We start from the raw sequence: 23,049 nt of genomic DNA, 5'->3' as shown, positions 1-23,049 counted from the left end.
TTTATTTCATTGGAGTAACTGATTTATTACTTATTGTGACAGGCCTAAACACAGGAAAGCCATCAAACAGAGGATAATAACAGAAAATCAACATAAGAATGGACAAGGAACCTAATCCACAATGAATGGACTAAAATAGCAGCAATAAGAGAACAGAAACAGGGCATAAACAGATGATAAAGATACTAGAACTCAAACACCTAACACTGATGGATCATGACAATGTCCATGGATAAAGGACTGTCTCATTGAAATTTTATTGTGAAAAAAAAGCTTCCCACCAAGTGTCATGGTTTGCGAATTTGGGGGACCCAAGTGCAAACTGGACATTGGCAGGTGAGTTCTGCTGAGAAGATATAAAAATTATACTGTGGAGGAGTGATGAGTGACATGGAAACCAGTTAAGTACACTCAACAGAATGAAGGGCAGCTGAGTGGAATGAAAGCCTAAAGGAGCTGAGGAGGGATGATGGGGATGATAAACATAGAATAAACAGAGGAGCCGGACAAACACTGAAGGATCTACCAGCCAGAAAAAAACGACACAAAAGTAAGGGTTTAAACCAAAATACACAGAGAACAGATCACAAGAAATGAACTGCATGTAGAACACCCTAAGTGGCAATAACAGACAACACTAAATAATCAAAGTACATATGCAAATGATTCCCAAAAGCAACAACACCCACAGATCATGGCATCAAGAAGATCAGCTGAAATGCTGAAATTTAGAAATTGAACGTCTTGAGTGTATTCATCTTTTAAATCAACTACTTCAACTTCTTTGCTGCACTCCGCACTGAGCAGTATCCCACAAGTCTGTGGTGCAATCAAGCATGTGAATAAGCAACACCAGTTTAAATATTTATGTGTACTAATACCCGTCTGTGCGCAGGTTTTCTGGAGGCAGAGTTAATCAAGTTGATAGAGCGGATATGGTAATATCTGTTGCATGTGCAGCAGGTTGGAGACATTGGTGTGATGCACACTAGTCATGGTGTCCTCAGTGTGGGCAGGGACACCGACAATCTCAAACAGTCTCAATCCATCAGCTCTGCAGTCTGCTTGGCCAAGCCGTTCCTCTAATGATGTATGAGAGGATGGCCAGATGAGATATAGCCAATGTGGACACACATACCATCATACCAACCATATAGAAAGATTTACATTTTAACTGTTAGGACCTACACATGGAGAAAAACTGTACACACTTTCACTTCTTCAGTCTCAATAAAGATATACAGATACAAACACATCTACAGCCTAAACACTTCTTCTCTAACCTGTTTCAATAACGCAGTATACATTTTTCACTACATCTTTAAATCCCATGCTTTTTCATGTGTTCTCATCAAAATTTATGTTTGACTATTCCATTCAATCCCACAACATGAACACTGCCTGGAATAGTTGTTTTTTTTTTGTTTTTTTTCCATTTACACTTAAGAGTGAGGCCATAACATAACACCCACCATATGTGCCCAGCGCCAAGGAACCAAAGTGATTCTTGGGAATCACTGCATGAGGATCAGAGCAAAATGAGAAAACTGAACATGGCTGAGGAAGATGTGGCAAAATGTAATTGTCTTATGATCAACTGTACAATATGGATGAGGGTTCAACCATTAATCATAAGTTTGAATAAGAAACTACACCCCAATCTCCCTTCTTGTAGAAATTATGTTGAGCATCAGTTATTAGTAATTCAGTGGTGGGAAATCAGTGGAGGGGAACTTCTGTGTTAGCTGTTGTCTGTGCTGTTAGGGTACTGATCCTTAAAAAGGTGTTTTCTGACAGTTTTACTTTGAGTACTAACTTTTAAAGCAGACTTTGCTTCCAACCACATTTCTACAAATAAACACTATTACATCACTAATTAGATTGATTAGCCACAGCCAAAAACATTTTCAAAGTATTTTTCAAAAATATTACTGCACAAAAAGTTACTTAAATCAATGGCTGACACGTGCTAAGATAAACAGGTATTTTGAATAGACAACATTTCAAAATGTAGGTCATTTGTAGGATGGCCTCCAGCTAGTTTATCTGGTCTTATCTTTGATCAATTGAGAAAGAAAGGTGAACTGAGCCAAAACATTATGTCAGCGGACACAGTTTGAGACTCTTATTTTGAAGTAGAAATGGATGTAGTTCTTGAGTTGACCTGTTGTGGTGAAAGAGTAAACATACAAAGACTGCTTGCTGGAAGGCACTGAAGAAGCCTCAACCGATTTTAAGATGTTTACCTGGGAGGTTTTTGGGAATTGGAGGAAACAAGAATGATGACATTGACAATTAGGATACAATTAGTAAGAAATGTGAGAATATTGTGACAGGCTAACTGTTAGCCACCAACAATACTAAAGTTAGCATCTGTTTTAGAGCTTCCTAATGAGCCTAAACTAATTAGCTATTTCACAGTAAAAAAAAAGTTCCGGACTGCATTTGATCATCTAGTTTTTGCATTGAAATTCTAATTAAACTTGTATTGGATAGTTATGCAATTAATAAAGATTCAATTAGACACAGTTTTAGATTAATGAAAACCTTATTCTTTTATAAAAACACAAAAAGGAAATATTTGAAATGTTTTTGGCATTAGGACCACTTTTACCATTAGGATCACTAAGGGAAGCATAAGATCCAAGACATATGGACTGGTCAAACTTAGACTGAAATATTCTGGACTGACAACAGATTCTTCAAAGTACAGTTTGTAAAATTAAACAAATTCTCATTTTTAGTTTTCCCAAAAACATTGCTAAAATTTCATCTCATGTTCTAATTAATGCTACATTGAATATCATCTCATCTTGTGAGCTGGATGTATCATTTACTTCACCATCCAAAAGGCAAATGAAGCATTGGTCATTGGTCGTTGCAGCTGCATAGTGCAAATGTGGTGTGATCCTAGTGTTTAAAGAAAGAGCAGTGGCACAATCTGATGTTTATAGCAGCTGTATTGCCAAGACCTTTGCAGCAACATACCTGGAGCACTGCTAGAATATTGTGTATATAGCTGTTGTTGTCTATGCATTAAACCACAGTAGGCAATCGCTCAAATTTGAGCTGGTGCATGCTGGCTCCGCATCTTGGAAATGCTGCCACTATACCCTCAAATCGTCCTTCTATGAGCTAAATACACCATGATTTTACTATGGATGTTTTGTCCATGCTCACAACCCTCCACTACTTATGATCTATCAGTTGTAATTGGGAGTTCTAGATGATTATTGAAGTTGTAGCAGGGTCCTTTTCAACTTCAAACAAGTTGAAAGAAAGTTGGTGAATGATATCGAGACTCAAGATGTTATTTTTGAATTTAGTACACCACTTTGCCAAGTAAGGGTTGAATGGCTCTTAAATCAACAGCAGCTCTTGTCCTCCTAAATCGTAAACATTGTTTCTGAGTAGGCTAACGATTTTGATATGGAAACCTTTTTTGTATTGTCGTAGTCAAGATAACACTGTTTTGTAAATTCTGTTTGTGTATCTTACATTCGAATATGTCTGCCATCTACTTCAAATCAGGATACACAACCAGATGTTGCTTGAAATCAACATCCTTGTGTCTGTTTCCTTTCCTAGAAAATGTGAAATATTTGTCTCTTCCTCCTTCTCCCTTTTTTGTCTTCTCATTGTTTCTCTCCACTCATCCTTCCTCTAAGCCTGGCATAGCAGTGAACCAGCCAGTGATGTGGTAACACCAGTCCCCAGTATCTGTCCTGTGTTAAACTATCAAGTAAAGACATAACACATACACACTCACACTCTCCTTAGTGCCATCTCTGTGCCCATTCATGCAAACACCGGAACACAACATGACAGTATTTATGTGCACATACAGACACACACACACAAATCTCATTCTGCTCATCCGATCTAATAGGTCCTTAGCATTTTCCAACATTTTCCATTGGGCGCTGGCCAGCTACCTGGAACTAACTCTGAACCTAAACATAGACTCTTTTATGCGCTCAGGTGTCTTAAATGTCCCTGTGTTGTCAGGAAACAAAGTGCAGTCTCTATGAGACATCTCTGATGTTAAGCGAATCATTTCTTTCCTGTTTCGATCAATGCAGCTGTAGCTCAGTGAGTGATGGATCAGAATTTGGCAACAAGATCCTTTTGTTTAAAACTTTCTAACAACCATGTACTGTTGTTTTTTGATAATAACAATGAGGTAATGTAATTATTCAGTAAATCATTTAGCACTGCTAAATTTCTATGTGAAACAAAATGAACTGCTGAAAATTATCATGTAGTAATACATAAAGAAAAATATGACCCTAAAAATCATGAATCTACTCATTTCAATTTGTAACGGCCCTTGAGTAACAAGTAGCAGTAAAGTTGTGATACTGTAATCCACAACTACTTTCAAATCCTTTACTTGACCATATAAGTAAGACATAACAAACAGTCTTTCTGAAATTATTATTTTTTTAAAAACTGATTAAAGTGACACAACAAAGAAGCTGATAAAGGGAAAAAAGCCAGAGGAAGTTCTGTTATACCATATAAAGATATAGGGAAGTTAGCCGATCACTCGAATTGCCTGATCTTCTGCTTGACTGAAGTTTACAGGCAAATGGCCACTCAGAAACTTAAAATCTGATCTTTTTTCTAACATTGAATGTACCATGTCCAAGTGCTACCTAATTGTGCTAGCAACAACACTTTTCGGTGTAGAAGCTGTTACTACAAGAAGACTTACTATTTTCTGTATAACCTCAATAATGAGGGTAACAACATTTAATTTCCCTTTGAGTTTAATAAAATATTGCTCAACTGAACTAATTTGAACTGTATTTGAAAAAAAGTCACTGGAAGTCACTAAAAAGTGATTTTAAGAGGAAACCTTTTATTTCCATTTATTTTTGCTGTTTTTCTTGTGTCGTTCCTGCTTTTGTGATGTTTCATCAAAATGGCAAAAAAGCTAACTTACCCAGAGCCAACCTCAAAAATACTAGGAAGAATGGGTATATTACAACAATGTTGCTCTTTTTTAATCTTCTAAAGCTTTAATTCTATGTCAATTAATAATGCTTTCTGAGGTATAAGCTAGTGAGAAACCTCAGACTTTCCCACTTTATATCCTAACTTCTAGAAATGCTTCTGTTCATTTTTCCAACATCAAACTTAGAAATTTCAACTGATTAAATATGGAACACATAAACAAACTGCATTATCTTACCAATCATGCACAGCTAGTGGATAAAAATGTTTTTTGTTTTTTTTCATGTGTTGTTTATATATCACTACAAGAGTAAATGGACCTAATTTACATAGCGCTTTTCTAGTCAAACTGACCACTCACTACATTAGAGCCATTTAAGTTCACACATTCATACACTAATACGCAGACTGGCAGGCAACTTGAGGTTAAGTGCCTTGCCCAGGGGCACATTGAGATATGACAGGAGGAAGCTGGAATGGAACCCACAATTTTGGGTGACAGACAACTGCTCTTCCCACTGAGCCACGGTCGCCCGAAAACAAAACCCCTGCCGTACTACTGTCTTGAAATATTTGTCGAAATGTTGGTAGCACTGTTGCCTTGCAGCAAGAAGGTCCTGGGTTCGATTCCCGGCCTGGGGTCTTTCTGCATGGAGTTTGCATGTTCTCCCCGTGCATGCGTGGGTTCTCACTGGGTACTCCCACAGTCCAAGAAAATGCCTGTTAGGTTGATTGGTCACTCTAAATTGCCCTTAGGTGTATGAGTGAGTATGTGTGTGGTTGTTTGTGTGTTGCCCTGCAATGGACTGGCGACCTGTCCAGGGTGTACCCCGCCTCTTGCCCATAGACTGCTGGAGATAGGCACCAGCTCCCTTGCGACCCACTATAGAATAAGCGGTAGAAAATGACTGACTGACTATTCCATGGAATAAGCTAATTGCACTAAGAATGTCTACAAGAGGCTGTATATTACTTAATATTTCAATATGAAATCATTTTACTCTTTTTAAAAAAACACAGTAAAAGACTTTCACACAACTGTTCTCTCACACACAATGTAAAGTAGCATATCATTAGCCTCATAGGATAACTGCCTCAGTCATATGACTAGCAATTATGCTATAAGCATAATAGCAATTATGCTAACAATATAAGACTTTGTAGTCCTACAGAATCTACAGAATGACCTTTTATCAGTAACTGTCATAAATAAACATTAGAAATTGTACCCTGTGGATCACTAGTGGGTGGATTAGTATAGGACACAATCACAGTAATGAAGATCATATGAAACTAATGAAATGTAGTTCATTTTTTAAATAACAGATTAAGAAATAACTCTGCGAAACATGTAATTCAGAAAAGTGAAAACTGAAAAATATGGAATATGATATTGAATATGGGGAAAAAGAGAAGGGGATGAATTTTACTCCCAGTCCATCCTTCAGAAAGCGATTAATCTTGTAGAAATGTAAACAGAAACGGGCTCAGCTTGATCATTTAAGCAAGGTGATTCACTGAGTGGCAATTCATCTGCCGTGGTTGATTCCCCCCCCCCCTGTTAGTAGACCAATCGTTTGCTAACACACTCATACCATGGATAACTCAATAACATTCCCAGAAACAGGGAAGGAAAGCCAAATACCAAACCTGCTTCTGTAAGTAGATCTCTTGGACACAATCCAACATGAAGATGTGTTAACTGGTGCAGACATCAGTGTGTATGGTGAAAACAACACTTTCCTGACACTGACATGTATAACACATGGATGTACTGAGGCTCCTGTGATTCTTGCATTCGAGAAAAAATATTTAGAACATTTTTTGAGAGAAATCAACACACGCCATCTCATTAGGGAGAAAATGCCAACTGTCTTAAAGCCAACTGAAAGAGCATTATTCTGTAAAACAAGCAACAACATGTTTTCATGTGGATTAAAATTCATACACCAGACATAGTAGATTCCTCCTGTGTCGGTTGCTACACACCCAAACACGTTAAAAGCAAAAAAGCACATCATAAGTCAACTTTTTGATACTCACACAAAAACAAACAGCAGCATCTGGTTCAATATGAGTCCTCTCAAAGCTAGCGATCAAAGGAAAGCTTGATTTTATAAATCATATGCTTTGTGCCTGCTCATAACTTATCATGTGTTAAAATATTTGTGACAAACATGTGTTTAAGCCATGTGAGTTTTTGCAACTACACAGCTTTACAAAACATCTGTCAGTATATAAGTGTGTGTTTGGAGCAGAGGTGACATTTTATGCTTTTAATATGGATTTGCATGCCTTTGTTCTTTGCAAAGCCATACACGTCACATTATGCAGTCAATTAACTGTGAAGATAATAGAATTACAACCAAGATTTATGAGCTTTAACTTTCATTTGCAATGTGCACAGATCACACACACAAGTGCACACAAGATTTTTGCAGCTGGCATATATTTTTTTTTTCACTAATACTTTAACCTGAGAATTAATGTCTGTTCAAATTCCCCATTTGTCTTGTGCACCATAGATACATCAAGTTGCCTTTTGGAACAAAATTAAGGAAACAAACCATTAGTTGAAGTGAATGCATGAATGTCAATCTTTTCCTTTGATGTGGTTTATTTTGATATTAGCCAAATGACTCACTGTCCAGGGTGCCACTCCAACAGTGGGTGGCAAACGTACTCCAAGGAGAAAAAAATTGAATTTGTCAGTTGCACCCAGAACAAGTTGTTATTCATATATTTTTTTATTCACTTATTTCTGTGTAGTCAGTAGGGAGTGGGCACCCCATAGTTTTGTGCACAGTGTAGTAACATTGAGAAAATACACGGAGGCTGAAAAATGATGTAAAAACTGATATGTGATTCGCAGTAAATACCAATAAACACTGTTTAAGATTTGGGAGAAGGAAAACCATAACCTTTTTCATGCTTTTATGGCATTAGAAGGTACAAGTATGAAAACTGTGATAAATATAGACTAGTTAAACCTGGACTGAATTATTCTACATTGATTGCAGACTCTATAAAAAAAATACAGTTTTGATATGTTCAACTTTTACTCTAAAAACAAAGAAATGGAAATTCTTAGTTTACAAAAACAACAACGAAGAGTTAAAGTGCCTTTTTGTCCCATTCCCATGAATCCAGGGCAATATTCATGTAATAATAACCACTGACTAAAAGTTAAGAACAATGATGTTCTGTTTCTGCAAGCTGGTTCTGGAGCTGGCCCCCTTTCATACATAACAAAACAAAGCAGAAATGATTCAGCACTGAACTTCTTCAGTGCCCCCTTGTTTTCAGATAAATTAACTTCATTCCTGTGAATTGAAAATAAATGGACATGATCTAAAGTGTTTGTACAGTTTAATCCTAAGTCCTCAAAATATTACTAATAGCAGTATCTTATCTGCTTTCCCTGCTTGTTTTGGGGACAATTGAATGAAATGTCAAAACCGAGCTTTAAAAAACACATGGCCCATCCACTAGAAAGCTAAAGAATCAAAAGCATAAGCAATATAAGCCGATTAACTACTGGAAAATATCGAAGAGGGGTAACTAAAGCTTTCTTGTCCTGTTAAAGAACGTATCCCTGCTTTCTGCAAATTTGCTTGAAGCGTGAGACATGTGTGCGAATCTCCCCTTTATCCCACTTAAACAAATGGTTTGCTTTGTTAAGTGCACACAGCTGATCAGAACAACTCAGTGTGGGAGGCTGCGGTCTGGAGCAGATGTAACGACTTAACCCTCGCGACCTCGGCTGTCCTGCAGGAGCAAATAAAACGTCAACATCCGGCCTTGAAGCTTCTCCTCTGACAGCTCCACTTACTTCTCGCAATGTTCTTCTTCCAACAGAAAGTGCACAGAATTGGAAGGGAGGCGGTGTTTCAGTCCAATCATGCTTCCAATGATGGGAATGCAGTCCCTCAGTCGAAGCCCTATTTATTTACAACACTACTGCAGATTCTAGCAAGTTGTTTGTGAGTGATGCCTGAAAAATAAAAATTTTCTGCACTACAATCACAAAAGTAAACCTCCAGTGGAGTTATCCTAAGTCCACTTAAACTTGAACAGCAATCGTGTTTTTCCTCCAACTGAATAAATGTACTAGAAGTAAAATTTGTATTTCTCTAAATGTTTCAGTGTGACATTATACGCCTGTAATAAAAGGGGAATTTATCTTAAGGATTTCTTTTAGATGTGGCCTGCACTGCAAAACAACAGGTACTCATTTGTTTTCTGTATGGATAGAAAATAGTAAAATGGTAGAATGTGTGTATAATTCTTTGTTCTTTATTCAACTGAAATACCTGCAGTTGTGGCAATTTAGAGCCAAACCTTATACATTACACCAGCTTTTTGAGAGATACTCTGCCATATCTTCACACTAATACTAATACAGTTTAATTAATCTCCTCTGGGGTGCACTGCCAGCTACACTGAGGAGTTTAACTTAAAAACTCCACTGCTGAGAAAAGGGTGCCACTGACGGAAATGCTGGGAAAATCCCAAGCACAATCCCCACTGCTTGACTGAAAAGATGTTCTACTGACAGGTAAAGCAGAGGAGCTCGATGCCACACCAGCTGCTTCTGAAGGAAAATCTTTTTCTGTTACAACAAGCAACTGGTTTTCTGGTGGGCTGATAGACAAAAACCAATAGAGGTTAGAAATATCTGCTTGCGACATTTTTGCAAATTGATCGTGTGAGAGTGGAGGGAGGAAATCAGAGCATTTCACATAAGAAAAAAAACCTAAAAAAAAAAAACTTGTGGTCAGTGGAAGGCTGTTTTCAGTTTAAGGACTTCCCTCCCAGAGCTACTCTGTTTGGAATCAATTGAAAGCAGTAGCCTGTTGATAGCAGCCACGTTTGTAGTTTGACCGATTTCTCAAATCTCTTGGAGAATTTCCAAGGTGTACAAAGAGAAGTTGAGATGTGACTTAATTACTTACTGATTTTTCTGTTTCAGGGTCAGTAAAATTCAGTTTTTTTGTATAGCACAGATTCACAGCAGAGGTCATATTTTTACAAGATCAACAGTTCCAATTTATAATCCAATTATATACAAATATATAACTAAATCAGTCGCACTGTTATGATCCAGTCACACAGAAATATTATGGTTCACTTACACACAGTTTGTTTTGTGGTAGCTCCAATTACACTTATTAAAGATGGTAAAATGTCATATCAAACGACGTTGAACACTATAGAATACCACCAAAAAGTACATTTATTTCACTACTTCTGTTAAAACAGTGAAATTCATATAGATTAATTACAGAGAATGATATATTTCAAGCATTTATTTCTCTTATTAATTTTGATGCTTATGACTTTCAGCTGCTGAAAATCCAAGATTTAGTTTCTTAGAAAATGTTAACATTACATAAATCCAGTCTAACACAACATTAATGTTAGACTTGAACCAACATGGATTCTGCACCTCTCCACTCTTCCTTCCGATGTTGGGACTTTGATTTCCAAATGAAAAGCAAAATTTACTTTCATCTGCAGTGCTGACTCCAGCCGAAGTCCACACTTTGTGAAGTTCCCTATCACACTTCTTCTTTCTACTAAACTTTCCATTAACATTCCTGTGGACAGCCCTCTGTGAACCACCAGCTACTTCAGCAATGACCTACTGTGGTTTACAGTCCTTGTGGAGGAGGTCAATGACTGTCTGCTGGACAACTGTGAACTCTGAAGTCGCCCCTGTGATTGTATAGGCGACCACATTTAATCACAATTCTGCATAAAAAAAAATCTTTATTTACTGGACTTCTTTAATACTTTAATATTCTAAGAAAATGAACTTTAGGTTTGTATGTGCAGTAAGGCAAAAATCATCCAAATTTACAGACATATATCACTCATAATGAATCTGTGACTTTTTCTCTTTGAATTGAATTACTGAAATAAGTTTTTGATGAGATTCTAACTTATTCTTCAGTCTTGTGTGTGTTCATGGTATTGTGTGTGTACAGGTGATGTAGTTGATGTGGGTGTAGGGGTGGCTGCAGCTGCAGAGGCAGGATAGGAAAAGACATTGCTGGTGTGTGTATACTAATATTTGTAAGCAGTTTTCACCGTTTAAAAGTTTTAAAACCAAGAATAGGAGACATAGTCTTTTATTCTTAATACATGTAATAAAGTCTGTACTCACACAAAGGCGTGATAGACAAAAGCCCACTCCCTCGGTCTCTCCAGCACATTGTAGAGGTAATTCTGGAGCCGCCGGTACCGAGCGTTCCTGCGGCCGCTCTGAGAGCTGTAGATCAGCGGCTTTCCCAGCAAGCTGAGCCGGGCGCCCTGACTCCTCTCCGCCGCCGCTGCTGCCACACCTGCTGCGGGGGGAGAGAGTAGACCGTCCCCGACCCTAACTGCGTTATTCATCGTCCTCCGTCCAGACTCCACATCTTTCAACGGGTGTTCGTGCGTCCGGCTCCCAGCAGAGGTCTTCAGCCAGATCCCGGTGCCGCTATCTTCGTTGGTGTGACTTCGCGGCATGGCATCACCAGCGCAAGCGTGGAGCGCGCTCGGAGACCGGCATACACTCACATGTAGCCAAGTGTTTTTCTTGGTATTCTGACTTCAACTATAAATGTAAATATGATAAAGAGCTTCGTTATGGGTTAAATTACTAATTGACCTTCATCCTGTCTCACTAAGCTCAATTGAACACATTCAGACTCCGGTTTGGACACTTTGGCCATCTGCGCAAGGCTGGGAAAGAGTTTGGTTATGAAGGAGTGGATCTATGAAGACATTTGTCGAGAGGGAGGGTCCCTTCCACCCTCCCACACTCTCACTATTTTACCATCTCACCCTCTGGACTGTAGTCCAGACCCTGCTTACTCTCTATTTGACAGAATGAGCAGAGAGAGTAATCAGTGATTAATAAATTAATAATGATTAATAAATCTATCTATCTATCTATATATCTATCTATCTATCTACTTTTTGGTGCTCCTACACCACACCCCCATCACTCAAAGTGTATAGAGTAGATAGATAGATGGATGGATGGATGGATGGATGGATGGATGGATGGATGGATGGATGGATAGATAGATAGATAGATAGATAGATAGATAGATAGATAGATAGATAGATAGATAGATAGATAGATAGATAGATAGATAGATAGATAGATAGATAGATAGATAGATAGATAGATAGATAGATAGATAGATAGATAGATAGATAGATAGATAGATAGATAGATAGATAGATAGATAGATAGATAGATAGATAGATAGATAGATAGATAGATAGATAGATAGATAGATAGATAGATAGATAGATAGATAGATAGATAGATAGATAGATAGATAGATAGATAGATAGATAGATAGATAGATAGATAGATAGATAGATAGATAGATAGATAGATAGATAGATAGATAGATAGATAGATAGATAGATAGATAGATAGATAGATAGATAGATAGATAGATAGATAGATAATCAGACTAACCAACACTGAAATCCACCTTCTTTGTTTGCGGTAAATTTGGACATGACATGTGCAAACCACATATTTCTGAGCTACATAGGAACAATAATTGTCCAAGCTAAAATAAGCAAAAAGGATGTGTATGGGCACTGGAAAAATGTGTTTTCCTTCAATAGAATCATAGCATTAGCTTGGGAATACTTCCAGATTTGAAGACAGTGTTGGCACTTTTACCAAATAGAGGTATGAAATCCTTTGCAAAGACAAGCCACATTTGAAATTGATTAAGAAAGGTCATCTTGTTTTCTAAAACTAAGATAAACTGAAAAATTGTTCTTAATAAGATTAATCAAACTTCGAAATTGTTGTTGAAAATCATTGGCAAAGTTCTCTCCAGACTTAAGAAAAAAGAGACCCTCTAGCTCAGATGTCAGTACTAAAACATACATTTCTGATTGTATGTGGATGCAACACTGCCTGTAAAAGCCTGAAAGGTGTGTATTGGCTTTACAGCAACATTTGAGCGCAGACTAAATTAATTAATCTGCAAATAACATCTTTTACAACAACATAGTTTTATACTAGAAGAGTGCAGGTGCAGTTCTACCCTACCAGTAAGCAACTGAATAATAAACAATTACAAAAAAAAAAACCAAAACATTTATTTCTCCAACCGAATGAAATTATTTGCTATATACTCTGAAATCTGACATATCCACAGCATAATCTCTGCAGATTTCTTGTGTTCTCCTCACTCCAGTGTTGTTCAGTCAGGGCACTGGTGTTTACGAATTTTATTATTATTATTATTAGTAGTAGTAATACTACTCTTTTTTCGTCCATTTTTTTCTTATCATCCTATAGTAGTAGACCTAAAAATTGAAGTTGCACATTCGTTTCAGCAGAAATACTCGATCTGCAATGTTGTTGATGTTGTGATCCAAGCCTGACCTCTAACGGTCAAGTCACAGCATTACAGAGAGCCAACAGAACCTAGAACATTAGATATTCTTCTTCTTATATTATTATTATTATTATTACTATAATAATAATTATTATTATTATTATTATTATTATTATTATTGGTAGAAGCAGTAGCAATAGTAGTAGCTGTAGTAGTAACAGTTATAGTAGTATCTTTTGTATCAATATTTATTTCTACGAAAAAAGTGCTTTATCTAGAAGTTACATTGTCAGAACTACACTCTTTAACCATTATTTTTAGAGGTTTATGGGAAGCTTTGGCTATCAAACTATCTGTCAGCAGAGATTATTTAGGTTTTTAGATGACAAAAATATTTGATTTAAATATGATTCAAAATATGTATTTTTGTTATAGCCACGTTTAGATGAATATAAGGTGAATACAACCTACAATATGAATTCATTTTATTTACGTCATTTCATGATCGTTTACAGCAACACAACACTAAACAATTTCAGGACCAAGGACAGCTGTCCAGCAAAGACACGCGTGAGGAGTGAAGGTGGGAGTGTACAGAGGGAGAGATTTTCAGAGGGGGAGAATCAAGGAGAGCATTGGTTGGGATTAGGCCGGCGTTGTAGGTTAAGCCGCGGAAATGTGCCGCACTTTATCGTCTGACGAGCTTCTCGCTTCTCCGTCCGCCCCAACCGATCGCAACACCTTATGCGCACCCTGACTCTTTCCCTCCTTGATCACTGCCGAGGTATCCTCTAGCTGCACGGAAACATGGCCGACGTGCCCCAGATCGTCAAAATCGGGATTTCCCTGAAGATGCTTCCAAACAACAGCGCGGTGTACTTCAAGTCGGACGGCGCCCGGTTCGGACAAACCCGGACCATCAAGCTGCTCACCGGGTCCAAGTACAAAATTGGGGTGGTGGTGAAACCGGGAGCAGTCCAGGCCACGTAGGTATTCTGTGTGTGGATTATCCTGATCTGGTCCCCAAAAGGGCATATCTATTTATCCTGAGAGGCGAAACCAACAGGTACTACACTTTCAAACTGGCATTCCTTTTTGTAGTGCGGATATTCAGAGCTCAAAGCTTGAAATTGCATCATTTGTACAAACCGAATCATTTTACCAATGTTACTAACTCAGATGACTGACTTTTTCCTTAGATATGTCCTCATAAAAACGCGTAGAACATTTTGGCCACATTTCCGTCTACGTTCTGTCGACCAGTGGACAACAGATGCACCCAAATTATGGATTCTAGTTGTTTTACTAAAAAAGTTGTTTTGTTTTTCAAATATCAAAAAACATACACAAAACAATCATTCTTGTTCATTTTGCTAGAAGGTGATTTAGATTGATCAGCTATTTTGCACTAGTTTTTTTTTTTTTTTTTGGTCCAACATCATGGCCATTAGGGCTCCACAGGTCACCAAGCCTCACTTCCAGCACGTGAACGCAACATAACCACCTACTGGTTCCACGTCAAATCCACCAAGGATTACTCTAGGATGGAGGCCTTTGTGTGTTGTGTCACTGGGCTCTAGTGATTTGGATTCCTGATTATGTAATGAGCACAGTTGTACCCCCATCTCCAAACAAGGATTAGAGAAGGATGTTTGGCCGTAATTCTGTGAAACATCCCTGAGCACGTTCCTCAATAAAAATATGTGAATGTAGGTCACACATGGGATGATGCAGGAGAGCTGTTCAGCTGAATGTGGGGCATAAAGCACAGCTGGGAGCCTGCAGCTCAACTCTGATTTGTCAGTGGGGCAGTAACAGAAATCTGTCAAATATCTCCAGTTGCTTGTAAAAGACCTTTTCACATTTTAACTACAATATATTTAGTAGGACTTTTATATTATACATTACAACAAAATAATGCATAATTGGGAAGTGAATATAAAATTACTTTTTTACAGATTAAAAATACTTCAGTACCTCCAAATTAAATTCAGTGCAATCAGTTGCGACATGACTACTCTTTTAATTTTCTCAGGAAGATGGAAGAAGGGATACTGTACATCTAAAAGCGGCAGGATTGTAGCTCTTGAGGACTGGACTTGGGCATCCCTGGTTAATATCAAAGCATATTCATGTCTCAGAATGGTCTAGTCAAAGTCCAGACCCAAATCAAAGTAAGAATCCTTGTCAAGACTGGAAAGTTGATGTTCACAAATGCTCACCATCCTAACTGCTCTTTAGCTGTTTGGCAAAGAAGAATGGCTCCAGATGTGCAAAGCTGGTCGAGACATGCCCCAAAAGGCTTACAGCTGTAAGCCTTTTGGGGCATGCAAAAGGTGGGTCTGCAAACTGTTAACTCAGGGTGGTGAATACAAATGAACAGTAATCTATTTGTAAAAAAAATCAATCTATCCCTTGACTTCTTCACAATTGTGCATTATTTTGTGTTGCTCAGTCACATAATAATAAATTACAGTGAAGTTTGTGACTGTAATGAGGCAAAATGAGTTTTAATACTTTTGCTAGGCATTGTTAATGTCATCTACCCATCTTCACATTGAGTTTTTAAATATGAACATGTTTTGCTGTATTTCTGACTGCAGCTCCATGAGTGTGGGTGGAGTGACCTTTCCCTTGGAGCAGCAATCCAAAGATCCCCAGTCCGTGGTCTACACTGGTCAGTATGACACTGAGGGGGTGGCACACACTAAGAGTGGAGAAAGGCAACCGGTTCAAATCAATATACAGGTATGGGTGCAGCGCAAACAATTGAGGAATATGAATCCATACCAGTGTATGAATTTATCAACTATGATTTGGATTATTAAGAATATCCCTTATCAAGCCAAGCAACACAATACTGCTTTTCTTAAAAATATTATTATTATAAATGCTATATGAAAATATTATTTATGTTATTAGAAAAATACTTCTACTACTAAAAATAGTAATAATTATAATTTGATGTTGTAGTATGTCCATGCATGCATGCATCCCTCACCTTTTTCAAACTAAAATGCTAGTTCTAAAGTTTAAAATGGCAGTCAAATATAAAGAGATTATTTGTTATCTAAAAACTGTTTTATAAACTATTAAAAAGCAACACTAGTGTAGTGGGACAAGTCCCTGATGCTAGTCTTACTTTAAAGCAGTGTTTATCTCTGTTTTATTAATGCTTTGTTAATATTAAATTCTGTTCTTCCTTTTAAAATTTAAGCTTTTGTTTTTTTTTTTGTTTTTTTTACTCACTGATAGGAAAAAGTTAAAAATGGTGCTGTAAGATTATTGGGTTTGGCTTTACATTGGGTTTATTAATGATAGTTGAAATATATATGGCATCCCCTCCCTTAACTCTTCTATCACTATGTTAACATATCTGTCTATGAAATGTTGTCTTTTGCTGCACCTCGTCACACTCCTATCACCTCTGTCTCAAAGGCTGAACTCCTAAAGAAAAACAACAGTACAATGAACACCTGCTATAGCATAAAATTAACACTTTCAGTAAAAGTACATCATACCAACAGTTAGGCATGGTCTTGGTAGTGTGATGGTCAGGGACTGCTTTGGACCAGGAATTCTTTTCTCAATCAGAAAATCCTGAAGAAGAATGTCCTCCTCTGAACACCTCCAACAAAGCAGGATAAAGGTTTTGGAGAGCTGGTAAAAAAAAACTTCAGATTTGAATCCAATTGAGATACTGCAGCATGATCTTACACAGGTTGTTCATGCTTGAAAACCTTTCCATATGGCTAATTTAAAACAATTCTCCAACGAAGAGTGTTAAATTCTTCCAGAGACATTTAAAAAAATAATTTTTTTTACATTGAGATTTCCAGATTTCCAGTTTAAAGATTGCGTAGTTATCGCAAACACTAGAACGTGTTTGTAGCCGCCAAGCGGGTCACAATCAGTCATTAGATTGGGGGACAATTACTTTTTTCAGTTAGAGCCAGGATGGTGTGGACAGCTTCATTCCCTTAATAAATGCAACCATCACTTGAAATTCACTTGGCAATGGCTTTTTGTATTAATCAGGCTATCTTTGACAGTAAATCCTATTTAATGATTTGAAACATGTTAGTTTGACAAAAAAGCAAAAACTAAACAAGTCTGCACGGGGGCAAATACTTTTCACAGTATTGCATTACTCTTTATTTTGATTCAAGTATAACTGAAAAGTTTTAAACACGTGGGATGTTGACAAACTAGGTTGGATTAGGACCTATATTTGTCTTGTCACCATGCACAGTGAAGAAAATTTTAGGGGAGGTTAAAAAAGTCTCCCACTCACAATTAGAGATTTGCTGTAAAGAATAACATCTTTGGGTCACAAGCCCTACATGCCAAGCAGTTGTTTGGAAGGAAACATAAATGTGTTAAGTGTGATAAGCTCTGCAGAGACTTTACAACAGCAACAAACATTCGAGATGGGTTTGGCGTGAAACAACACATGTAGAAAAGCACTTCATGCAACTGTAAGTACGGTGGAGGATCTGTAATGTCCATGGAGTTGTTCCTCATCCAAAGGCCCTGGGAACATTGCTGGAGTGCATGGCATCATGAGCTCTTTGAAATCCCAGGGAATTTTGAGTAAAGATCTGATTGCCACTGACAGAAAAATAACGATGGGCAGCCATTGAGTCTTTGGGCAGGATAATGGTCCACAAATATGGGCAAATCAAGACAAAAATTATTTACTAGATTCCCCATTGCAATGGAGGGTTTTATGAGAGGTAATGCAATAAAACTTCAATCGAATTTAATGCTTTTCACACATCTTTACCAGGAGTGCCAATATTTGTAGATAGTTCTGTACATAAATACATTGGATTGATGGTGTGCTATAAAGAAAATAATTAGAGTTCATTGCATGCCTGCTCCTTTTATGTTTGTGTAAGTATTTGTGTAAATGCAGCTCGTCCATAAGGTAGCACCCTACGGCCTGTGGTAACATAAGCCCTATATATGTTCAGAACGTGCAACCATCTGTCCTGCCAATATGTTCCTATTCCTTTCACCTTAGGAGGCTTTTCCACAAACTGCACTTAAAATCTGAATATACAGGAACATCTCATAATCTGTTTCCCTCATTAGTCATCATGTTTAAACAACAAAATTAGATGATGATGAATCCTTGAGGTCCGCATATGCATGTATTTGTATATCTGTATGTGTGTTTCTGCTTCAGTTTATGGAGGTGGGATCGTTTGAAACCGTGTGGCAGGTGAAGTTCTACAACTACAACAAGAGGGACCACTGCCAGTGGGGCAACAGCTTCAACAGCATCGAGTACGAATGCAAACCCAACGACACACGCACACTCATGTGGATCAACAAGGAGATGTTCGTCTAACGGCCAGTGGCCGGCAGAAAAGCGTTGGTTCGTACGTTAACATGTTCTCCCTCCATCTTTCTGAGTCAGAAAATGTGAAGCTCTTTGCAACTGAAATATACCCATACCCTGTTCTTTTCTGTGAAAGATTGCATAAACTGCCATGAAAAACAAATAAGTGTGATATTTTGTCTGAACGTTTTGTGTTTGAGGAATTAGAAATAAATGGGATAAATTAGTTTTTCTTGTCCACCTGCACTATGGAATACTGCCAAACAACTTTGTAAAACAAATCCGTATATGTGTACAGTACTGTAGTTGTGTAAGTTTACCTGTGTTTACATTGAGTATGAGTATGTGTTATTGGTTACTGGCATATATGTATGTTTAAATTAGCCTACATGCGGTACAGTGGAAAAATCTTGAACTATCTCTTATTTCTTGATATTTATTTTTTTCATTTATGTCACTTAGCACTGACCAATGGTATTTGGTAACAAAAAAGTCTCCAAAGCCAGTGATTCATTGTTGTGTCTGCATACAACAGAAAACTTAGAAAAGAACCATTCATAAACTTAATATTTAGACACTTTGTTCCAGGCATGCTGTCACAAAGACACAATTTTCCCAATTCCCATTTCTTTAGCTAAATCGAAGATAAATACCAAAAATAACACAGTTAGACAGACAAAAAAAATAGTATTTAAGCACCAATAAAGTGATTCCCAAATATCTATTAGCATAGCGCTAGCATTAGTGCTACATTTTGGAAAAACCCTAAGAAGGAGAAACAATTGGAGTTTATTTGATCAAAAACTATTGAAAAGTTTACAAAAAAAAAGTAGAATCACAGTCATAAAGAATAGGGGGAAGTTTAAAATAGTGTACAGTGCTGTAGATACAGTGTTTCATTTTACAATTCCCCGTTAGCTACAATCAGTTTTGATCTACTCCTTGGAAACAATCCACTGTCTGGTAAAACTAGCAACAATATCAATATATATTAATAACTTATCAATAAAGACAACTACACTGGAAAAATGGAAAAAAAAATTCCCACCTCCCTAATGCCCACTGTATTTTCTAGTTTATATTTAATTGGCACGTGAGTGATCATGCCCCCATCTGTCCACAAAGCAGTGCCATAAAATATTTGTGTGAAGACTCAGGGGGACAGCTTACATTATGGAAGAAATAGTTGGTGTATGTAAACAGCTTCTTGGCACCAGGGTGCCAGGAGTCTAGGAGATTTGTACCGATATACTGAAAGGTGTGGATGTTGTGGAGCTGAGATGCTTCTCCTAATGGTTCAAGGAGGACTTGGTCAACATCTGTGGCAAATCGAGTGGTTGTACTAACTTTTAAGAAAGGGGACCTGAGAGTGTGTTCAATCTTATGTCGATCATCAGGTTCATCAGGTTCTGTGTGGCTTACACCCTGGTCATAGATCAGGCCTTTATCCTTGTTTAGTGGCTGTGAGGTTAATGAAAGATTGATTGTCTTGTCCACATGTATTTTGTGGATCTTGACAATAATTACAACTGTGTCTCTCAAGGCAATTAGTGTGGGATGATGCTAGAGAATGCCAAAAGCAAAAGCTGTGTCTGCAATCCAATCACAAATTTGGGCTTGTTCCAATTGCTGGTTGGACTTTGCCAGAGCTGCCCCTTGTCCAGGATCCAGTTTGTGGTGTTCATGGACAGAATTCTGATTCATCGTTGAGGAGAGGAAAGTGTTGTTTGCAAACTTCAAGGTTTTGTCTCTGCTTTTTGCAGATAATGTGGTTCTTTTCAAAGCTTGGCTTTCAGCATTCACTGGAGCAGTACAGAGGTTAGTCTGTCTGAAGTGGCCAGGATGAGAATCAGCTCTTCCAAGCTTGAGGCCATGGTTGTCCTCCAGAAAATAATGAAGTGCTTGCTGTAGGTCAGTGTTTCTTAAGCCCTGTCCTCAGGGCCCACTGTCCTTTGTGTTTTTGATGTGTCTTTGCTCCAGCACTCCTGATACGTATGATTACAGTACTTCCTCAACATGTCATGAAGAGCTGCAGAATCATGTTAACCACTCACTTATTGAAGTCAGGTGTGTGGCAGCGGGGACACACCTAAAACATGCAGGGTTCTCTCTGCTGTGTAAAGGAGGAGTTCATCTATCTTGGAGTCTTGTTCATGAGTTATGGTAGTGTGGAGTGGATGAACAGATTGGGACCTTATATGCAGTAATGCAATTGAGGTTCCACTCTGTTGTGGTTGAATAAGAATGTAGTAAAAAACATGGAGTTCCTGATTTGGTGTCCATTTACATTTTGAAGCTCAGTTTTGGTACTAAAATATGGATTGTGTCTGAAAGAATAAGATTCTAGATACAAGCAACTGAAATGAACTTCTCTTGGTGGGGCAGCTGGACTCAGCCATAAAGATCGGGTGAGAAGGTTCAGGATTCGGGTGGGGCTCAGACCAGAGACACTGTTCCTGTCCATCGAAAGGAAACATATGGATAGATGAACAATCCCCTCATATATATTTTAATCTAAAAAGCCCTCAGGATGGTATTGCCATATCTGAAACCATGTTTGTGCTTTCTTGATTTCTGCCCTGTTGACCAGTTTTACGCAGTAATAAAATAAATGACCAAACATTTGGTACATCTTGACTAACTTAAAAAAACCAATCCTGAAATGAAACATACTGGGTGTTTATTATGTTATGTATCATAATTGTAATGTTAAATGCAGTTATAAAAGTAGGTGTTTCAACTTTGGGGGCGGTTGTGTTCTTGTCTACAGCGTGTTTGTCTTCTCTACCTCTTCTAAAGAACTTGGCTGTGTTTCCAAACCAAATGGAGCCTAAACCTTTAGTGACCTATTTATTGACTGTTTTTATTTCATATTTCTTGTGACATTATATTACATTTTTTTTTTTTTTTGTACAGAGAACCATAAATTATTTTTAAATTGTGTGTCTATTTTTCAGAAAACCTTTTAAATTCTTAATGAAACTGATCTATGCAGAAAAATAATGCAGCTAAATGTTCAATATACAGTTCTTGTAGGATTTATATTTAGAAGAAGTCTTTCCTTTTAATGAAAGTGGTGTTTATTATGTTATAATAAAATAAAAATATATCTTTTTGCATCACTTGTTTTTATTAAGGCAACCGGACATGAGGTGACATTTCCTTTTAAACTAGTCAGTTGAAATTACATTGAAAGGTTCTGAATAAATAAACTGTGATTCTTGCTAATCTGCTGTTATTCGTATGTAAACATTCATGTTCCTCCTCCTGGATAGGCTGAAAACTGACTTTACAGTGGGGAATCTGAGCTCTGATACTGTGACTGATGCATACAGTGACCCCCAAAAGGGTACACACCCCTTGTTAAAATGCAATTTTTTTCAATGTAACAAATAAGATAGTCCTAAATAATTTTCAAACATTTCCCACCTTTAATTTTACATATAGTTAAAACCTTATATTTACAGTTAAGTCTAAAATTATTCAAACCCAGTTTGGAGGAGCCGAGCCTTGGTCCATGAATCTGATAGAGAATCTGTAAAAGAAGCAAAAGATTAGGGTAATGGCATAGAGGCCTTTCAGTTTCACAGATTTGGAACTCAGCACCAAAGATAAATTGTGAAAATACCAGTGAAAACGTCTAGACAGCTGGTCAGCAAATAAAAGAAGAGTTTGATTGCTGTAGTGCCAACAAAGATTTTTCCACTGATTACTGGGAAGGGTATATATAATATAAATAAATATTTAAATGTAAATAAAAACATGTAAATATTGCTTTCAAAAGAAAAAAAAAAAAACACTGAACATTACCAACAAAAAAACACCACACCCACTGTGAAACATGGTGGTAGCAGCATCATGATCTATTGATTTTTTTTTTCTGCAACACAGTGAGTTCAAGCATGTATCAAGCATTCGTGAGAGGAAAATTTAAGTTTTGGAATGACCAAGCAGGAGTCCAGAACTGAATTCGACAGAAAATATGTGGGGTTGTACACAAGATGTCCTCACAATTTAATGTCCTATCAAATTAAGACGTGACATGCTAAACTTGTACCAAAGAGGACCTAATGCTTAAAATAATTCAAACAGTTGTTCAACAAACTATTAGTTGAACGATATGCACACTTGTGGAAACATGTTATTGCATTTGATTTTTTTGTTTTCTTTTACTTCCAAAAGACCTTTTGTTTGTCAATTGTTTTTTAGACTATGTCACATTATACAGGTCCTTCTCAAAATATTAGCATATTGTGATAAAGTTCATTATTTTCCATAATGTCATGATGAAAATTTAACATTCATATATTTTAGATTCATTGCACATTAACTGAAATATTTCAGGTCTTTTATTGTCTTAATACGGATGATTTTGGC

At 37.3% G+C, this 23,049-nt stretch overlaps 2 protein-coding genes across 2 annotated transcripts in view; one reads left to right on the top strand and one right to left on the bottom strand.

Annotated features, from left to right (window-relative positions):
• LOC124859190 (potassium voltage-gated channel subfamily KQT member 4-like) overlaps nucleotides 1-11,677 on the bottom strand; it is a 199,685-nt gene extending 188,008 nt beyond the window's left edge. Inside the window, exon 1 of the mRNA XM_047351814.1 lies at nucleotides 11,129-11,677. Coding sequence (XP_047207770.1) covers nucleotides 11,129-11,472 — 344 coding nt within the window. The 5' untranslated portion in view covers nucleotides 11,473-11,677. The remainder of the gene's footprint in view (nucleotides 1-11,128) is intronic.
• Nucleotides 11,678-13,879: 2,202 nt separating this feature from the next.
• On the top strand, nucleotides 13,880-21,781 carry cnrip1b (cannabinoid receptor interacting protein 1b). Its single transcript, XM_047350823.1, has 3 exons — nucleotides 13,880-14,311; nucleotides 15,929-16,073; nucleotides 18,517-21,781. Exons 1-3 carry the CDS (start codon nucleotides 14,133-14,135, stop codon nucleotides 18,679-18,681), a joined length of 489 nt encoding a protein of 162 aa, XP_047206779.1. The 5' UTR covers nucleotides 13,880-14,132; the 3' UTR covers nucleotides 18,682-21,781.
• Nucleotides 21,782-23,049: the final 1,268 nt, after the last annotated feature.

This window comes from Girardinichthys multiradiatus, chromosome 22 (genome assembly GCF_021462225.1).
Source record: "Girardinichthys multiradiatus isolate DD_20200921_A chromosome 22, DD_fGirMul_XY1, whole genome shotgun sequence".
Taxonomy (NCBI): domain Eukaryota; kingdom Metazoa; phylum Chordata; class Actinopteri; order Cyprinodontiformes; family Goodeidae; genus Girardinichthys; species Girardinichthys multiradiatus.
The sequence above is the reverse complement of the archived record's forward strand: the minus strand, read 5'-3'. Positions and strand labels throughout refer to the sequence as shown.

What these genes read in the sequence shown, in the direction of transcription:
- cnrip1b (XM_047350823.1), top strand. Translation starts at nt 14,133, where the DNA reads ATGGCCGACGTGCCCCAGATCGTCAAAATCGGGATTTCCCTGAAGATG. An exon ending in CCGGGAGCAGTCCAGGCCAC is followed by an intron (nt 14,312 to 15,928) that starts GTAGGTATTCTG and finishes TTCTGACTGCAG; the next exon opens with CTCCATGAGTGTGGGTGGAG. An exon ending in CGGTTCAAATCAATATACAG is followed by an intron (nt 16,074 to 18,516) that starts GTATGGGTGCAG and finishes TTTCTGCTTCAG; the next exon opens with TTTATGGAGGTGGGATCGTT.